Source organism: Drosophila ficusphila, unplaced genomic scaffold (genome assembly GCF_018152265.1).
Source record: "Drosophila ficusphila isolate 14025-0441.05 unplaced genomic scaffold, ASM1815226v1 contig_791, whole genome shotgun sequence".
Taxonomy (NCBI): domain Eukaryota; kingdom Metazoa; phylum Arthropoda; class Insecta; order Diptera; family Drosophilidae; genus Drosophila; species Drosophila ficusphila.
In genome coordinates, this window is record NW_025064737.1 from 13,101,680 (window position 1) to 13,116,668 (window position 14,989).

General features: G+C 43.0%; 6 protein-coding genes across 8 annotated transcripts; 3 read left to right on the plus strand and 3 right to left on the minus strand.

Annotated features, from left to right (window-relative positions):
• Positions 1 to 85: 85 nt before the first annotated feature.
• Positions 86 to 7,478, plus strand: LOC108087229 (glutamate dehydrogenase, mitochondrial). Its single transcript, XM_017184513.1, is given in 7 exon segments — positions 86 to 615; positions 4,842 to 5,276; positions 5,344 to 5,663; positions 5,768 to 5,972; positions 6,381 to 6,419; positions 6,771 to 6,832; positions 6,834 to 7,478. Coding segments are annotated over 7 exon segments (1,689 nt in total). The 5' UTR covers positions 86 to 197; the 3' UTR covers positions 7,044 to 7,478.
• On the minus strand, positions 7,468 to 9,892 carry LOC108087231. Its single transcript, XM_017184517.2, has 5 exons — positions 9,755 to 9,892; positions 9,513 to 9,686; positions 8,765 to 9,133; positions 8,416 to 8,687; positions 7,468 to 8,108 (listed from the first exon to the last, which is right to left on the minus strand). The coding sequence occupies exons 1-5, from the start codon at positions 9,786 to 9,788 to the stop codon at positions 7,839 to 7,841; spliced, it is 1,119 nt and encodes a 372-aa protein (XP_017040006.1). The 5' UTR covers positions 9,789 to 9,892; the 3' UTR covers positions 7,468 to 7,838.
• Positions 9,893 to 10,242: 350 nt separating this feature from the next.
• Positions 10,243 to 11,164, plus strand: LOC108087276 (40S ribosomal protein S19b). Of its 2 annotated transcripts, none has more exons than XM_017184583.2 (3): positions 10,243 to 10,342; positions 10,405 to 10,718; positions 10,777 to 11,164. In XM_017184583.2, exons 2-3 carry the CDS (start codon positions 10,413 to 10,415, stop codon positions 10,936 to 10,938), a joined length of 468 nt encoding a protein of 155 aa, XP_017040072.1. In that variant the 5' UTR covers positions 10,243 to 10,342; positions 10,405 to 10,412; the 3' UTR covers positions 10,939 to 11,164. The 2 variants fall into 2 exon arrangements, with proteins under 2 accessions (XP_017040072.1, XP_017040071.1); XM_017184582.2 differs by having other exon boundaries at positions 10,252 to 10,342; positions 10,396 to 10,718.
• On the minus strand, positions 11,090 to 12,267 carry LOC108087272. Its single transcript, XM_017184579.2, has 2 exons — positions 11,890 to 12,267; positions 11,090 to 11,830 (listed from the first exon to the last, which is right to left on the minus strand). Exons 1-2 carry the CDS (start codon positions 12,160 to 12,162, stop codon positions 11,228 to 11,230), a joined length of 876 nt encoding a protein of 291 aa, XP_017040068.1. The 5' UTR covers positions 12,163 to 12,267; the 3' UTR covers positions 11,090 to 11,227.
• A 215-nt stretch (positions 12,268 to 12,482) lies between these two features.
• LOC108087271 (26S proteasome regulatory subunit 4) lies at positions 12,483 to 14,069 on the plus strand. The gene is made up of 2 exons (XM_017184578.2): positions 12,483 to 12,615; positions 12,679 to 14,069. The coding sequence occupies exons 1-2, from the start codon at positions 12,613 to 12,615 to the stop codon at positions 13,993 to 13,995; spliced, it is 1,320 nt and encodes a 439-aa protein (XP_017040067.1). The 5' UTR covers positions 12,483 to 12,612; the 3' UTR covers positions 13,996 to 14,069.
• Positions 13,949 to 14,719, minus strand: LOC108087277 (protein YAE1). 2 transcript variants are annotated; one of them, XM_017184586.2, is made up of 3 exons: positions 14,545 to 14,719; positions 14,318 to 14,422; positions 14,155 to 14,256 (listed from the first exon to the last, which is right to left on the minus strand). In XM_017184586.2, the coding sequence occupies exons 1-3, from the start codon at positions 14,632 to 14,634 to the stop codon at positions 14,233 to 14,235; spliced, it is 219 nt and encodes a 72-aa protein (XP_017040075.1). In that variant the 5' UTR covers positions 14,635 to 14,719; the 3' UTR covers positions 14,155 to 14,232. The 2 variants fall into 2 exon arrangements, with proteins under 2 accessions (XP_017040074.1, XP_017040075.1); XM_017184585.2 differs by having other exon boundaries at positions 13,949 to 14,422.
• Between the last annotated feature and the right edge of the window lie 270 nt (positions 14,720 to 14,989).

The following is a 14,989-nucleotide window of genomic DNA, read 5'->3' on the forward strand; positions in this document are numbered from 1 at the left end:
CGCTCTAGGGACTTGCGGACCCGGCGAGACTCCCTAATTCTGCCATGGTTTGGAGAATATATATATACAACCAGATGGGGCCCTCGGTCAGTTTGGAGCGGCGTCGAAAAGCGAGCGGTTGTTGAGCAGCGGAGCCAACAGCAAGCAGTGAAGCAGAGCAGACAGCAGAACAGAAGAGGAGGAGGAACAGTATCGTCATGTATCACCTGAAGAGTCTCGCCCGCCAGGGAGCCCTGCGTCAGCAGGAGTTGGCCACGCTGGCCAAGGCCCTGCCCACGGCAGTGATGCACTCGAGCCGTGGCTACGCCACCGAGCACCAGATCCCCGACCGCCTGAAGGACGTGCCCACCGCTAAGGATCCGCGCTTCTTCGACATGGTCGAGTACTTCTTCCACCGCGGCTGCCAAATCGCCGAGGAGTCCCTCGTCGACGACATGAAGGGCAAGTTGACCCGCGACGAGAAGAAGCAGAAGGTGAAGGGCATCCTTATGCTGATGCAGCCCTGCGACCACATCATCGAGATCGCCTTCCCCCTGCGCCGCGATGCCGGAAATTACGAGATGATCACCGGCTACCGTGCCCAGCACAGCACCCACAAGACGCCCACCAAGGGAGGCAAGTATTTAGCCATGATTTATTACCAAACAAACAAGACAGGGAACTCTCCCGAGGTGCATTCAATTTTCAAATCCACTATAGCAGGAAAATTAGCCAGTGTTCAGTGAAATTCAGTGAACTAAAATATTTCCAAAAAATGTAGGGAGTGAATTTATATACACGAATTAGGAACATACCCGTTGATCAACCCACAATTTCATTTTGAAAGGCCCAAATTCGAGAGAAAAATAATATTTACTGTGGCTTAGGATTTTTCAACACAAGAAAAACGTAATTCTAAATATAAGAGATACAAAAGAACTAAAGTAGCCCCTTTCTTATGACCTAATGCCGTTTCATAATATATGCAAATGTTTGCTATTTAATATTCCTCTGCATTTTAAGCAAATTAAATGCTATTTTTAAAGATACTCACAATCCCTCTATTTTGCCTAACAAAGCTCATTAAAGCAAGACAATTGCCTGGCGTGTTTAAAGCCAAAATATGTCAGTTTAAAGCCCATATAGGAATTGCCTAAATCAGCAGTTGTTGCTCGTTGCAAAATCGATTTTTCCTTCGGCATTCTGGCATTATATGTCTTGCCTTTTTTCGAGTTATGTAACTCAGTATGAGCCATACAGACTGCCCCCTTTTCCCTCGCTCTGCGCATGTTCTGCCGCCTGTTTTGTTTACGTTTTGGCCGACACCGCCCCCTTTTTCTTTTAGGGTTTATAGACCAAATTGCATAAGGCTCAGGCGTTTGTACACGTGTTTCCATTTGATTTCCAAACCCTTCAAGTGTGCCACCATTCAAAAACATACGAACGATGAATTTTCTTGCCTCCCAGTTTTTCGCACATTTTATTATTTTCGAGCTGGCAAATTTATTTCGATTCTTTCGATGTTTGTTCTCTTTCCCTGCTGTTTGTTTTTTTTTTCTTTGGCTGGGTGCTATTTATAATGAACTTTTGCTTGTGCTTATTGTTTTGCTTTCTAATTGAAATGAGAACAGCGCTGCACAGTGTGTCAAGTGCTGAGTAAAAAATAAAACTATTCAAGTACACCCCCAACGCCAAAAAAAGAAAAAAGCCCCCCTTGTTGTCAGGCCACCAAAATTGTTTGCTCCGAATTGATCTTTGTTTTTCACTCGCATTATTAATTTTAGAACCAGTTCAGTGCTTATCAAATGCCGAAAAAAAGTGAAAAATACGCGACAAGGGTTTCTTATCTGACCTTGGCCACGCGCAAAAATAGAAAATAAAAACAGCCGAAAAATTCTATGTCCCTACAATTGGTTGTTTACGATTATTGCCACGCTTCTTAGCAGTTTATGATCTTGTTTTCGATTCCAGATCGATCATGTGGTCTGGTTAGGCCACCAAAAGTTGTAAACAAACTGTTGCCAACTGACTGTGACTGCACCTTATGTCTCGTTAATAATTCACTTAAATACGGTTCTGCTATTTCTGTCAGAGGTGCTAAAATTTGCTAGTTTGTTTGTTTTCTTGGTACTTGATCAATGGACAATGTTTAATGGCAACCATTTTGTGCTGGCCGTGCTCTAATTAATGCTAATTCAGGCTGATACATCTGCCAGTTAGCTGTTAATTGTTTAATATGTTCTGCGTACATCGAGATCCGTTCTCAAATTTCGGCTAAATTGCCTTTTAAAAGCCGGCTCGTGAATTCCGTTTCATTTTACCCCGCTTCTGCTGAGTTTGGTTTTTGTGTGTGCGTTTGAGAAACCGGTTTCAATTTGCTTGGGGTGTCTGTCAGCTCGGCTTTGTTCACGTGATGGTCACGTTGTGCCAAAAAATATGAGAAAATGAAATCCAACAAAAAACTGAAGCTGACGAATGCGTCATTGGCTGTACCACTGTATCTTTTTGAAGAGAATGGCAACGCATGGGGGACCATTCAAAACTGATTTGATCTGGTCTACGGCACTTTCGACATATGTCGATGAACCGATCTAAATTGTCTAGACAATTGAGGGGTCTGCTCTGTAATTTCCCAACTACAAACAGACAAACAAACTGTGAATCGAAAACGTATAAATAAAACAAAAACTGATAGTAAAGAGCCGCACTATCAATAATGTATTTTATATGTGCATACAGTTGTATTCACTAGTATATTAACACATGCTCATTGCACACATTAGTTCAAGTAAATAGCATTTCCCACAAGTACTTGGCAGTTATCTTGTTGACTAACAAGTTTCGATTTTATTTGCACTCCCCGAGAGTTGCACTCGAAGTTTTCGTATGCAAATTGTTGTCAATCGTGTCATTTGAAGTGGGTGACAAACCCCCTGAAAAACAAACAAAACTGTAGAAAATCTAGTCCACAGCTAAGTTGTTGATCACGAAAGGAATCTCTATCGAAATGGCATGTTTTTTAGCGCAAACTCTGCTGGGGGTGCGTCTATATATGCGTCACTTCCGCTCCTATCTTTCTACCATATCTTATCCGACTATAAAGATCTTGGCAGGCGTCAAGGCCCCTAACAAACAGATTTTGTAGCTTTTAATCATATGGCGCAGAATTCTGGTCAGCTGACCAGCTGAGGCAACCGGTTTGGTCTATCCGAAAGATCGTCGCCTGTTGCCATAGGGAATATATGTATATAGGTATGTATATGCAGATATAGACGTGGCTATATGGCACACACAGCCATACGATCGAGCCCCCAAATGTGTTATCGCACCGATTGTATAAGCATGCCATCTAGACTAGCTATTCTAGCTTTGGGAACACTAATAGATTCATTTTTGTTTTATTGTTTTTCAAATACCTACCTAATTTTTGGGCGAAAAACGAAAACAAGTCGCCTGATAAAGCCGGTTGGCGCTGGTCTTCTGGCATTTCATATTTTTTGTACGTTTCTGTTTTTTGTTTTTATGGTAAACATAAGCGAAAAGAAAGGCGAAAACCGGGGCTTTGGCAAATAGAGAGGGCGTCGCTGTCGTCAAGCGGTTTGGGTACAGTCAGCACAGTTCCTCAGTTCGATTCGATATGACGACTTAGCCCATTCAGCAGAAAGCCAAAAAGAAGACGCAAAAGACCAGGATGAATGGGTCTTCAGACTCGAAAATACCTCAACCAGTTAGCTTGAAAATATCTCAGGAAAATCTTTTACTTAGTAACCAAAAGATAGATAGTTAAAGGCATAGAACTTACTGAGGGAGTATGCTAAAGTAGTTCTAAAATAGTTTATTCTTCTTTATCTTACAGTTTATAATAAGAAACCAAGCAAAGATTAGTTTATTTTTAGGTTGTTTACAATATATAGAGGCATATCATTTTCTGCGTCTAGTCAAGGCATGGAAAATTACTAGGTACACACCCAGACTGCTCCTCTCGAAATCATGATATACATAAACCACCAGTCAGTACATAATGATTTGTAATTTGCAATTTTGTGTACTCATTGTTCCCTTTTGTTTATAAGTTCCAGTTGCCGAGCCCCAGCGAACTCACACAGCTGATAATGCCAAGAACCCAATTCGATTGCGAAAAGCAAATCAAGAATTTGTTTCTTTCTTTTTTTTGGAACTTAAAGTTCGCTCGATTCATGGTCATTATCAGCATGGCAACATAGCCAAAATTTAATCCAAGGAACTAAGCTAATTTTGGATTTTATAGTCTTGTTTTTTGGGGGCTCGTCCAAACATCCACGGTCCAAAAGTTTAAATCATTAATTCCCCTAGCTTCAAATAAAAAACCATTCAATGGAACTCGACTATAAAGTACCATTTATCGACCCATAAAATCGAGCACTTTGCTCTTTCAAGTTTTTACAATAGAACACGCTTATTAAATTCGAATTACAAGCAGGAAACACTTGCTTATCTAATCGAGCGCTTTCCCAAAGATATCAAAATTAAATGTGCCAGGCAAATAAAGATAAGACCCAAAGGCGTTTTATGGGTTCTGGGTTCTTGAGACTGTTGCGACATCGTCGAAAGGTTTCCCCACATCGGCCAGATGCAACAATTTTCTTTAGGGCACGTGCTTTTAAAAGACAGCTAACGAAAATGTTCAAATGTTCGAAAATGTATCATCGATTCGGGGAAAACTTTTGCTTTCCGCGAGGAATTCGTGTAGTTTGTCGTCTATTTTTGGATCTGTCTTTTGGATTTAGGCCAAAAATGAAAGCTGCATCAAGGTCGCTAAGTTCTGTGTACACCTGTCGTATACGTAATACGTGCTTATGCAATTATTCCTCCCTTCATTTCAGGTATTCGCTTCTCGTTGGATGTGTCACGCGATGAGGTCAAAGCCCTTTCCGCCCTTATGACCTTCAAGTGCGCCTGCGTGGATGTGCCATTCGGTGGTGCCAAGGCTGGCCTGAAGATCAACCCCAAGGAGTACTCCGAGCACGAGCTGGAGAAGATCACCCGCCGCTTCACCCTGGAGTTGGCTAAGAAGGGCTTCATCGGACCCGGCGTCGATGTCCCTGCTCCCGACATGGGAACCGGCGAGCGCGAGATGTCCTGGATTGCCGACACCTACGCCAAGACCATCGGCCACCTGGACATCAATGCCCATGCCTGTGTCACCGGCAAGCCCATCAACCAGGGTGGAATCCACGGACGCGTCTCGGCCACCGGTCGCGGTGTCTTCCACGGCCTGGAGAACTTCATCAACGAGGCCAACTACATGAGCCAGATTGGTAAGTTTTTGATTGGAAATTAAGTTTGGAAAGTGTATACTTATATGGTTATATCGTCTATGTGTAGGAACCACTCCCGGCTGGGGCGGCAAGACCTTCATCGTCCAGGGCTTCGGTAACGTGGGCCTGCACACCACCCGCTATCTGACCCGCGCAGGAGCCACCTGCATCGGTGTCATTGAGCACGACGGTACCCTGTTTAACCCGGAGGGCATTGACCCCAAGCTGCTGGAGGACTACAAGAACGAGCACGGCACCATTGTCGGCTACCAGAATGCCAAGCCCTACGAGGGCGAGAACCTCATGTTCGAGAAGTGCGACATCTTCATTCCAGCTGCCGTCGAGAAGGTCATCACCAGCGAGAACGCCAACCGAATCCAAGCTAAGGTAAAATAACCATATTAAGTGTGACTTGTTTAAAATATTTCCTAGCTTATTAGTTATGGTAATCAAGTTGTAAATGTTTTACTGATTTCATTAATTTTTTACAGATCATTGCCGAGGCTGCCAACGGCCCCACCACCCCCGCTGCCGATAAGATCCTGATCGACCGCAACATCCTGGTCATCCCCGATCTGTACATCAATGCCGGTGGTGTCACCGTCTCCTTCTTCGAGTGGCTGAAGAACCTGAACCACGTCTCGTACGGTCGCCTGACCTTCAAGTACGAGCGCGAGTCCAACTACCATCTGCTCGGTAAGTTATGCTAACTTTATAACTAAAATAAGATTAGGCTCTTGAAGGCACTTGCTCCTCATCTCTCTATCTATTTATTTATTTCTGCTCATTGATCATGCCATCTCATTAATAGGTTTATGGATTGATTATGCTATAATTAAAAAGAACACCAAAACCCGTACAGAAAAGCGCTTGCTCTGTCAGCATTTGCTCTTCCCATATTGGTTTAGAATTTCTTGGTTCTCCATCTTCAAAATTTCGTTTGCCTTAACTTTACTTTACTTTCGATCCTATCCACCAACACCACAAAAAGAAATACAAACCACCGCCAAGAGACTCTAAGATCGTAATATAATTTTGAAGTATCATCTAAGTAATTCGTTGTTTATTCTTCTTCTTTTTTCCGTTTCTCTATCAACAATGTAGCCTCAGTCCAACAGTCAATTGAAAGAATCATTAATGACGGTACATTCTGATTATTAATTCTTTTCGTTTCCACCTATCCACCATGTTAACACAATCCTTTTTGAAATCATTTTAAAATCATGTAAAACATTTTATGTAGTTAGTTTCGTTATGTACCTGTGCCTTTTACTTGTAATTTATCCATTCCTTAAGCATCCAGGAGTCATTTCTATACCATAATCATACTAATACTCGGAACCATCATATCCAATTGCTTTAAATTTATCTAATCCAGTATCTGTAATAATTGGGCGGCTTTAAACCTTGTCATATATGTTTTCCTATCAGCATGTGGCACTCTCAACTAATTGCTTTGTCCTTCTTGTATCCCCACTCGCTGTCTTCCTGCAGAATCCGTGCAAGAGTCCCTGGAGCGTCGTTTCGGCCGTGTCGGCGGTCGCATCCCCGTGACCCCCCTCGGAGTCCTTCCAGAAGCGCATCTCCGGTGCCTCCGAGAAGGACATCGTGCACTCCGGCCTGGACTACACCATGGAGCGCTCCGCCCGCGCCATCATGAAGACGGCCATGAAGTACAACCTTGGCCTGGACCTCAGAACCGCTGCCTACGTCAACTCGATTGAGAAGATCTTCACCACATACCGCGATGCCGGTCTGGCCTTCTAAGCCCGCTGAGTGTGCTGATTAGCCCCTCCCCAGACTCTTAACTAGATAATTAAGCAATCGAACACTCAAGAGAGCATAACTACTGCTATTGCTCCATGCACCGCCGTCTTAGATGAAAATGTCACAAACAAAGCCGATATGCAAGAATCGTAATTTATAATCTACGGCAATTGGAGCTGGCCGAAATTACTCTTTTTAAACAAAAGCAAAACAAACGCCAACTTTCGCCCGTGTTTCGTATTAAGTTGAACAAGTTGCGATCTTATTATTGTTGATTTTCTGTAATTTTTAAGTTAATGAGCGTCAAAGTGAAGCAATTGCATTTTCAATTAAGTATCGCAACGTCTCGTACCGTCAAGTCACGTTTATCGTACGATCGCTCCGTTGCCGTAACATTAAAATAATCAAATATACAAAAACAAACTAAATTCTAAACAAGTGCATTTTAATTGTCAACTTGAGTTGGCCACTTAGCTGATCACAATGGAATACAGTTGTTGTTCTCAATGATATAATTACTAATACGTAAAAACGTATGCATCGTTGGATCGATTGGAATGTATCAAAAATATAAAGGGGTTCTATAATACTATAAGTACACTTTTGTGGATAAAAACTGAGATACAGCGTATAAGAGTATCTGTGTCCGTATACAAATTGGAAGAGGAGTAATAATCGCTACAAGACTATTCCGAATTTCAATAATAAAACTCTTGGCTTACTGACTAAAAGTTATAAATGTCTCCGAACCGAGTGCATGTCAACGTGGTGCAATCTTTCCTTTGAGTTTGCGAATCAAAGAACCAAAGATTTGGGAAACAGATGCTGCTTCACATAGTCGTCGATCATCTCCATGAGCAGCTCGCGAGTGAGCTTCGGATGCTGCAGCACGTAGCCAAAGTCTTTCAGTTTCGTGTTGTCCAAGTAGAGGTGCTTGTGCTGCAGCTGTTCCTCGTCGAGGTAGGGTGTCAGTGGGGTGTTGTCGATGCCGTTGCGCTGGCAAATCTCGGCCCAGGGTGCCATGTGCTTGTCGTTGATTTCACCAACGGTGTCCGTGGGATAAAGCTGGAAAACAACAAGTTGAATGGTTAATAAACTATAGATTATTGCAGTATGCCACGGAGTCTTATGATAATGTTGTGATTATATGCTTATAAGCAGCAGATGCCACTTATATATGTTTTCTTTCATTTGACCTGCCTTAATGTGGATATCAAGTGCCATAAAACAGATCAAGTGCTCTAAAATCTATTTAAACAAAACCTTAGCTTTTAACTGGTTGAACTTCTTTGGATTTAACAAATTAATGTTTTAATTATGCAAATTTTACTCGTACACCTTAAAATGTCAAATGTGTCGCAATGTTGTTTACCTTTGCCAAGTTCGACATGACGAGTCCAAAGAAGTCCACATTAATGTCGAAGATATCTGCCAACAGGTTGCTAATGCTGCCCTGCGTTGAAATCTCAGCGTCATCGGCGATATTGTAGATTTGGCCAGCGGTCTTGGGACTCAGAGCCAATTGCCAAATGGCTGCGCACACATCGGCTACGTGCACCGTATTCAAACGCATGGCATCGTTCCACAGAAGCTTCATTGTCTCGTTGAGGTATTTGTAAATGGCAGCGATTATAATGCGCGGCACTATGAACGGAAAGCAATTGGGTGGTCAGTTTGTCAATTACATCAATTATCGAGCATCGGCGAAAGGAAACACTCACTCAAATAGCGCTTATCGCCAATGCCATAGACCACGGGCAATCGTACGATTGTATAACTGAGATCGTCAATGTTGGCCAGCTCCTTCTCGACCTTCAGTTTTTGCCGGGCCACACCCGTCCAGGGATCCAGCTTACAGTCTTCTTTTAACGGGGTCTTCTCGCTGCTGTTTACACATCCGGAACTGAGTTCAACATAGCGCTTGACCCGCTGGGCAGCTGCCTCATTGGCGCAGTTCAGGCTGAGCTTTAGGATACCCTCCTTGTAGACGGCGTCATCCTGGTTGGCACGCGTCTCGGCCGCACAATTAATGACGATGTCCCAGGCCCTTCCGGTCGTGGGGTGTGGCGCAAAGGCCGCCTTGCAAGAGGCTGTAAACAAAGGAGACGAGAGTTCCAAAACCTGTTTTGGTGCAAGTACAATAGGGTGGCTCGTTTTGGTTACAGGTAGCTAGGTGGCCGTTGGGGAGTTTTTCAAAATTCTAAAATGTCTTATTCTTGCTTTTATAAAACGTATTTAAAAAGAATCACATTTTTCAAGATTCAACTGGTTGCCAGGGCTTATGTGGTATCTAATTTTATGATGATTCAGAGAAGTGTGTTTAATGGGGAATTGCTGGATATCAAATATCTTAATAGATGAATCAGAGTTGCCTCTACCAGATAAATAACTCTCTAGCAAACATGGCTCAAGTATTTCACCATTTCCTGCATATCCTATAGCTTGAGCCACCCTACTGCGATTACCTACCGGCATTTATGAGGTTCGCGCTGCAGAACTCCACCCGATCGCTCTCGAAGACCCTCGTCTGCTCCTTGTTCAACCAGGCCATTTGGGGAGGGGTTTTATCAGCGAGCCGTATTTCCTGCGCCAGTTCATTGTCCACCAGATAAGTGGCCAAGTTGCGTCCGATGAAGCCGCAGCCTGCGGGGCACATAAAAATCACCCATGCAGTTGGATCTGGTGATAAGCGGGGTCTCAGAGCTACTTACCACCCAAAATCAAAACAGTCGGCTTCTCAGACATGCTGCAATCGCGACAGTCAACCGGAATGCGAATGAGTCAAAGTCGAGGGATTTATTTGTTAGTGGTCGGAACTGATTTTGTTGTTTGGCTGCTGTTTGGATAGTGTGACCATGGCGCGCAATGCAGAATAAATACCACTCAATTCATGGCCACACTGCGGCGCACAAATTTAAAAATTCATTGGCGATAGGCATTAAATGTTTTATTATTATTATTAATATTTTTTCATCATTCATTTTACCTTAGCAATCTTTCAATTTGTAAGGTTTTTAAAAAACTTAAAGTTTTTAAATATTTTTGGGAATTGTGCCTTATTTGACGGGTTTTTGTAGTATTTTATTTATTTAAATAAAAAAAAATGTTGTACAATTGATACGGATTTTTAATTCGTTAATATCAAATAGAGTTGCCGAGCTCCATCCTATTAACCTGCTATCGATAATCAGTGCTTCCTGTCCAATGATCCGGCTACATTGGCCAGTGCCATTTTTAAACGTCCATTTTGGCGAAAGTCGTCGAGAAAACCTGGGAAAAACTTTTTTATACCGCAAAAGGTAGGACAATTTTAATACAGAATATTTCTTTCCATCACCAAAATAAACATTAGAAAGCATAGGTAGCAAGATGCCCGGAGTAACAATCAAGGATGTAGACCAGCACGTTTTGGTCAAAGCTTTGGCATCTTTTCTCAAAATATCCGGAAAAGTTGTAATGCCTGAGCAGGCCGACTATATAAAGACAGCCACATTCAAGGAAACAGGGCCAACCGAGAGCGATTGGTTCTTTAAACGCTGTGCCTCCATTATGAGGCATCTATATTTGCGTAGTCCTTCCGGAGTGTCGGCCTTCACCAAAATCTACGGGGGGCGCAAGCGCAACGGAACGCGTCCCTCCAAGTATTGCCGCTCCTCAAATGGCTGTATTCGAAAGGTAAAGCCAAACGTTTTCAATTTAGAATAACATTTTTATGGACCGAAACCCCAAACAGGCTCTTCAAGCATTGGAAACTGCTCGCTTGGTGGAAAAGCATCCAGATGGTGGTCGCAAACTGAGTCCTTTGGGCCAACGTGACATAGACCGCGTTGCCAACCGGATTTCGGCTAAGCAGCAAGAGCCAAAAACTTTACATCCCATAATAATCACCACTTAATGAGCGACAAAATATAATTTCGTGTATTAAATACACGGAATACTTCGCTCGTTTAACCCAATACAATAACATGCAAAACATGGACAAATTCGGTGACACCTCACCTGAATCCTAATAAAAAGCTCAGCAAATAAAAAAAAAACAATTAGTCTACATGTTTGAAAGGACTTACACTTATTATTTTAATAAAAAATGCACGGAAATATTGAATATAAGACATCACTAATTGACACTTAATTCTTGGCACCTGCACAAACCTCCAGACTTGAATGTCCATATTAATTATGTATTAATTTTTGCTAGACCAAAAATCTGACGGCTTTTGATTGGTAGGAGCCCTGAAACCCTGCACTATGATTTCGGACTGCCACCATTCACTGGATTCCTCGACAGTCTCCACAGAATCGGTTGTCCGGCTTATTTCTTCTTCAGATTTATCCAGGTTCAGCAACCCAAGATCCTCATAAATGGCCAACTCCTTGCAGCAACGCAATTCAGTCGATGGATTTTCAGTGCTATGCAAGAGGTGCAGGTGTATATTCTTACAACTGCGGGGCAATTGACTCAAAAAGTCCTTTGGTATCAGATTTGCAGATTCCCCCTTGGAACCTTGATCAGTTTCTGTACGAGCTAAGAGTTCAATTTCAAGGTATACGTTGGTGGCATTCAGTTCGGTGGAGAAAAGGCTGTACAGCTCTTCGCAGGTGAGAAGGCGGAGCAATGCTTGGTTTACACGACCTTCTGGCAGAGCATGGTGCTCGCAAAAGTGATCCCTCGATATGGAATTATGTGGTATGTGCAGGGTATAAGCCTCCGAGGGTAAGAACGTATTGCTGCCAAACAGAAATCGCAGGCTCTTGACACATGATGTCCTGAATGCTTGTCGAATGAGCTGCAGATAAAGCAAGGTACAAATAAAAAAATAAGTTATTTATTGAAAGAAACACGCACCTCTCTCATGTCACTTATGGATTCTTTGGTGGCCTTTGCCTTTAATCGTTGAAGGTCAAGCTGATACTGGGCGTAAGACTTCTGATCTGTTGATTCCTCTGCATCGAACCACTTTTCAACATAGTATTTGTATGTCTTGTAAACGAAGGGAATTTGACGGCGTTGGTAGAGCAAAAAGTCCAGGATGCCGTTTACAAACTCCGCCGCTGTTCCGGTTGTCAGGACTTCAATATTTTCAAGTTTGATATCGATATTCTTGACATTTTGATCCATAACAAGGCTGCAATAAACCAAATTTAAACAATTTTGAGAATTCGCGGCAGAAACCAAACAATAAACAATCGCCAAGGGTTGCCAGACTGTTACAAAGTGACTGTTCACCCTTTTCAATTAACAGTGGTTTTTAAAATAAGCCATTTTCACTAAGCTAAAAGTTAAATTTAAAATAAAATCAGTATCGACACATTCCTGATATCTTTCAAATGCTTTCATTTTTTTAATAAATCTTTATTGCCTATCTACTAATCTTTTTCAAAAATGTTAAAAACATTTATTTTCTTATTTTTGAACTAGGTTGCCACATGACCTTTTTTTATAAGTACGGTACCCTAGTCGCAGCCAACTTCGCGTTGCTTATGACTAGTAGAAATTCTGTTTTGTTGCCGACAATAAAAGAGTCAAAAAGTTCAATAAGGTTTAGTAAACGAGCAGCACAAAAGCAAAATGGTAAAGTACACCTTCTTAAAAGCACCGACAAGGTAGTTTTTACAGCAAGCTATATCTCCGCAGGGACAAAACCAATCGGCCCAAGGGGGAGCTGGCGACAAAAAGGATGACAAAGACAAAAAGAAGAAGTACGAGCCGCCAATCCCGACGCGCGTTGGCAAGAAGAAGCGCCGTGCCAAGGGTCCCGATGCGGCCATGAAGCTGCCCCAGGTCACGCCCCACACGCGCTGCCGCCTTAAGCTGCTCAAGTTGGAGCGTATTAAGGACTACCTGATGATGGAGGACGAGTTTATTCGAAACCAGGAGCGCTTGAAGCCCCAGGACGAAAAGAACGAGGAGGAGCGCTCCAAGGTAGACGATCTGCGCGGCACACCCATGTCCGTGGGCAATTTGGAGGAGATCATCGACGACAACCACGCCATCGTTTCTACATCGGTGGGTTCCGAGCACTATGTAAGCATCCTGTCCTTCGTGGACAAGGACCAGTTGGAGCCCGGGTGCTCCGTCCTGCTCAACCACAAGGTCCACGCCGTTGTGGGTGTTCTTAGCGACGACACCGATCCCATGGTTACTGTTATGAAGCTGGAGAAAGCCCCTCAGGAAACGTACGCAGATATCGGTGGTTTGGACACTCAGATCCAGGAGATCAAGGAGTCCGTCGAGCTACCATTGACCCATCCCGAGTACTATGAGGAGATGGGCATCAAGCCGCCCAAGGGTGTCATCCTATACGGTCCACCTGGAACGGGCAAGACCCTGCTGGCCAAGGCGGTTGCCAACCAGACTTCGGCCACTTTCCTGCGCGTGGTGGGCTCTGAGCTCATTCAGAAATACTTGGGCGATGGCCCCAAGCTGGTGCGTGAGCTGTTCCGGGTGGCTGAGGAACACGCTCCATCGATTGTGTTCATCGATGAAATCGATGCCGTGGGAACCAAGCGTTACGATTCGAACTCTGGTGGCGAACGCGAGATCCAGCGTACCATGTTGGAGCTCCTTAACCAGCTAGACGGTTTCGATTCGCGCGGCGACGTCAAGGTGATCATGGCCACCAATCGCATTGAGACTCTGGATCCTGCGCTTATTCGCCCCGGTCGTATTGACCGTAAGATCGAGTTTCCTCTGCCGGATGAGAAGACCAAGCGACGCATCTTCACCATTCACACGTCACGCATGACGCTGGCCGAAGATGTTAACCTCAGCGAACTGATTATGGCCAAGGACGATCTCTCGGGCGCCGATATCAAAGCTATCTGCACAGAGGCAGGTTTAATGGCATTGCGCGAACGCCGCATGAAGGTGACCAACGAGGACTTCAAGAAGTCAAAGGAAAGCGTCCTGTACCGGAAGAAGGAGGGCACACCCGAGGGCCTTTATTTATAAGTCGCGTACAGATATATTTTCAGTTAATTTTGATAATTCCCAAACACAACCATTAAACCACATTAACACTAGAACTGCTGACCGGTGAGAATAAATTTGTAGTTGCTGGGAGTTGCTGTGAAAATGTATCCAGTAGGTTATCCACATAAGTCCTTTGTTTGTCCGCAATTAGGTTAAGAGGTGATCCCTGATTTTCGAGATATTTGAAGTGCGTTTTGTCTGTAGCATCTGCAAGTTTCAGTTTTTGGTAAGATTCGTTTTCTGAAAGAAACTTAATATTTTCTTCTCCGGCATTTTTCATAGTTTCATAAAAGGCGCTAACTTTTCCCAGTTCAAAGCCTGTTTTAAAGCCAACTTCGAATCCCTCGTCAAAACTTTCCTGAAACACCTTTTCTCTTCCATCAGCAATGCCATCTGCGTAGCTTATCTTAAAAAAAGAAAGAGAAGAAGAAGAGTATTTCGGAAAGTCATATATGTATAATGAATATTAGGAAGCAACAGCTGATTTTTCATAAAAGCTGACCACGCCGAATGAATTTTTAAACTCACCTTTGCTACTTTTTCTTGCACCCGTTGGTAATTTGTTGAACTGATCTCTTTAAAGTCGGTCTCCTCATCAGAACCTGCTGTTACCGACATTGTATTTGATATTAGTTAACATGCAAAATTTACCTAATAACAAAACTAAAGTTTATCAACAACAGGTGTGACCGGGTCTCACTTGCCAAATATTACCACTTTATACAAAAACTTCTCAAATTTTTCTAAAAATTCTTTAAGAATTTTCTACGTTTTTAAAACTTACTAAAAAGCAAAAAACACAAAAGAGCAAGAAGTCTTGGCGGAATCAAAATCCTGTAAAAATCTAACGACCTACCCATAATAGCTGCAAGAGTAGCGGATTGCTGTTTCCAAAAATATTTTACAGCACTGCCCCATTTTAAATTCAAAATTGTCAGTTATAGTACCCAAAGCTACTAAGGTCAAAAAAAAT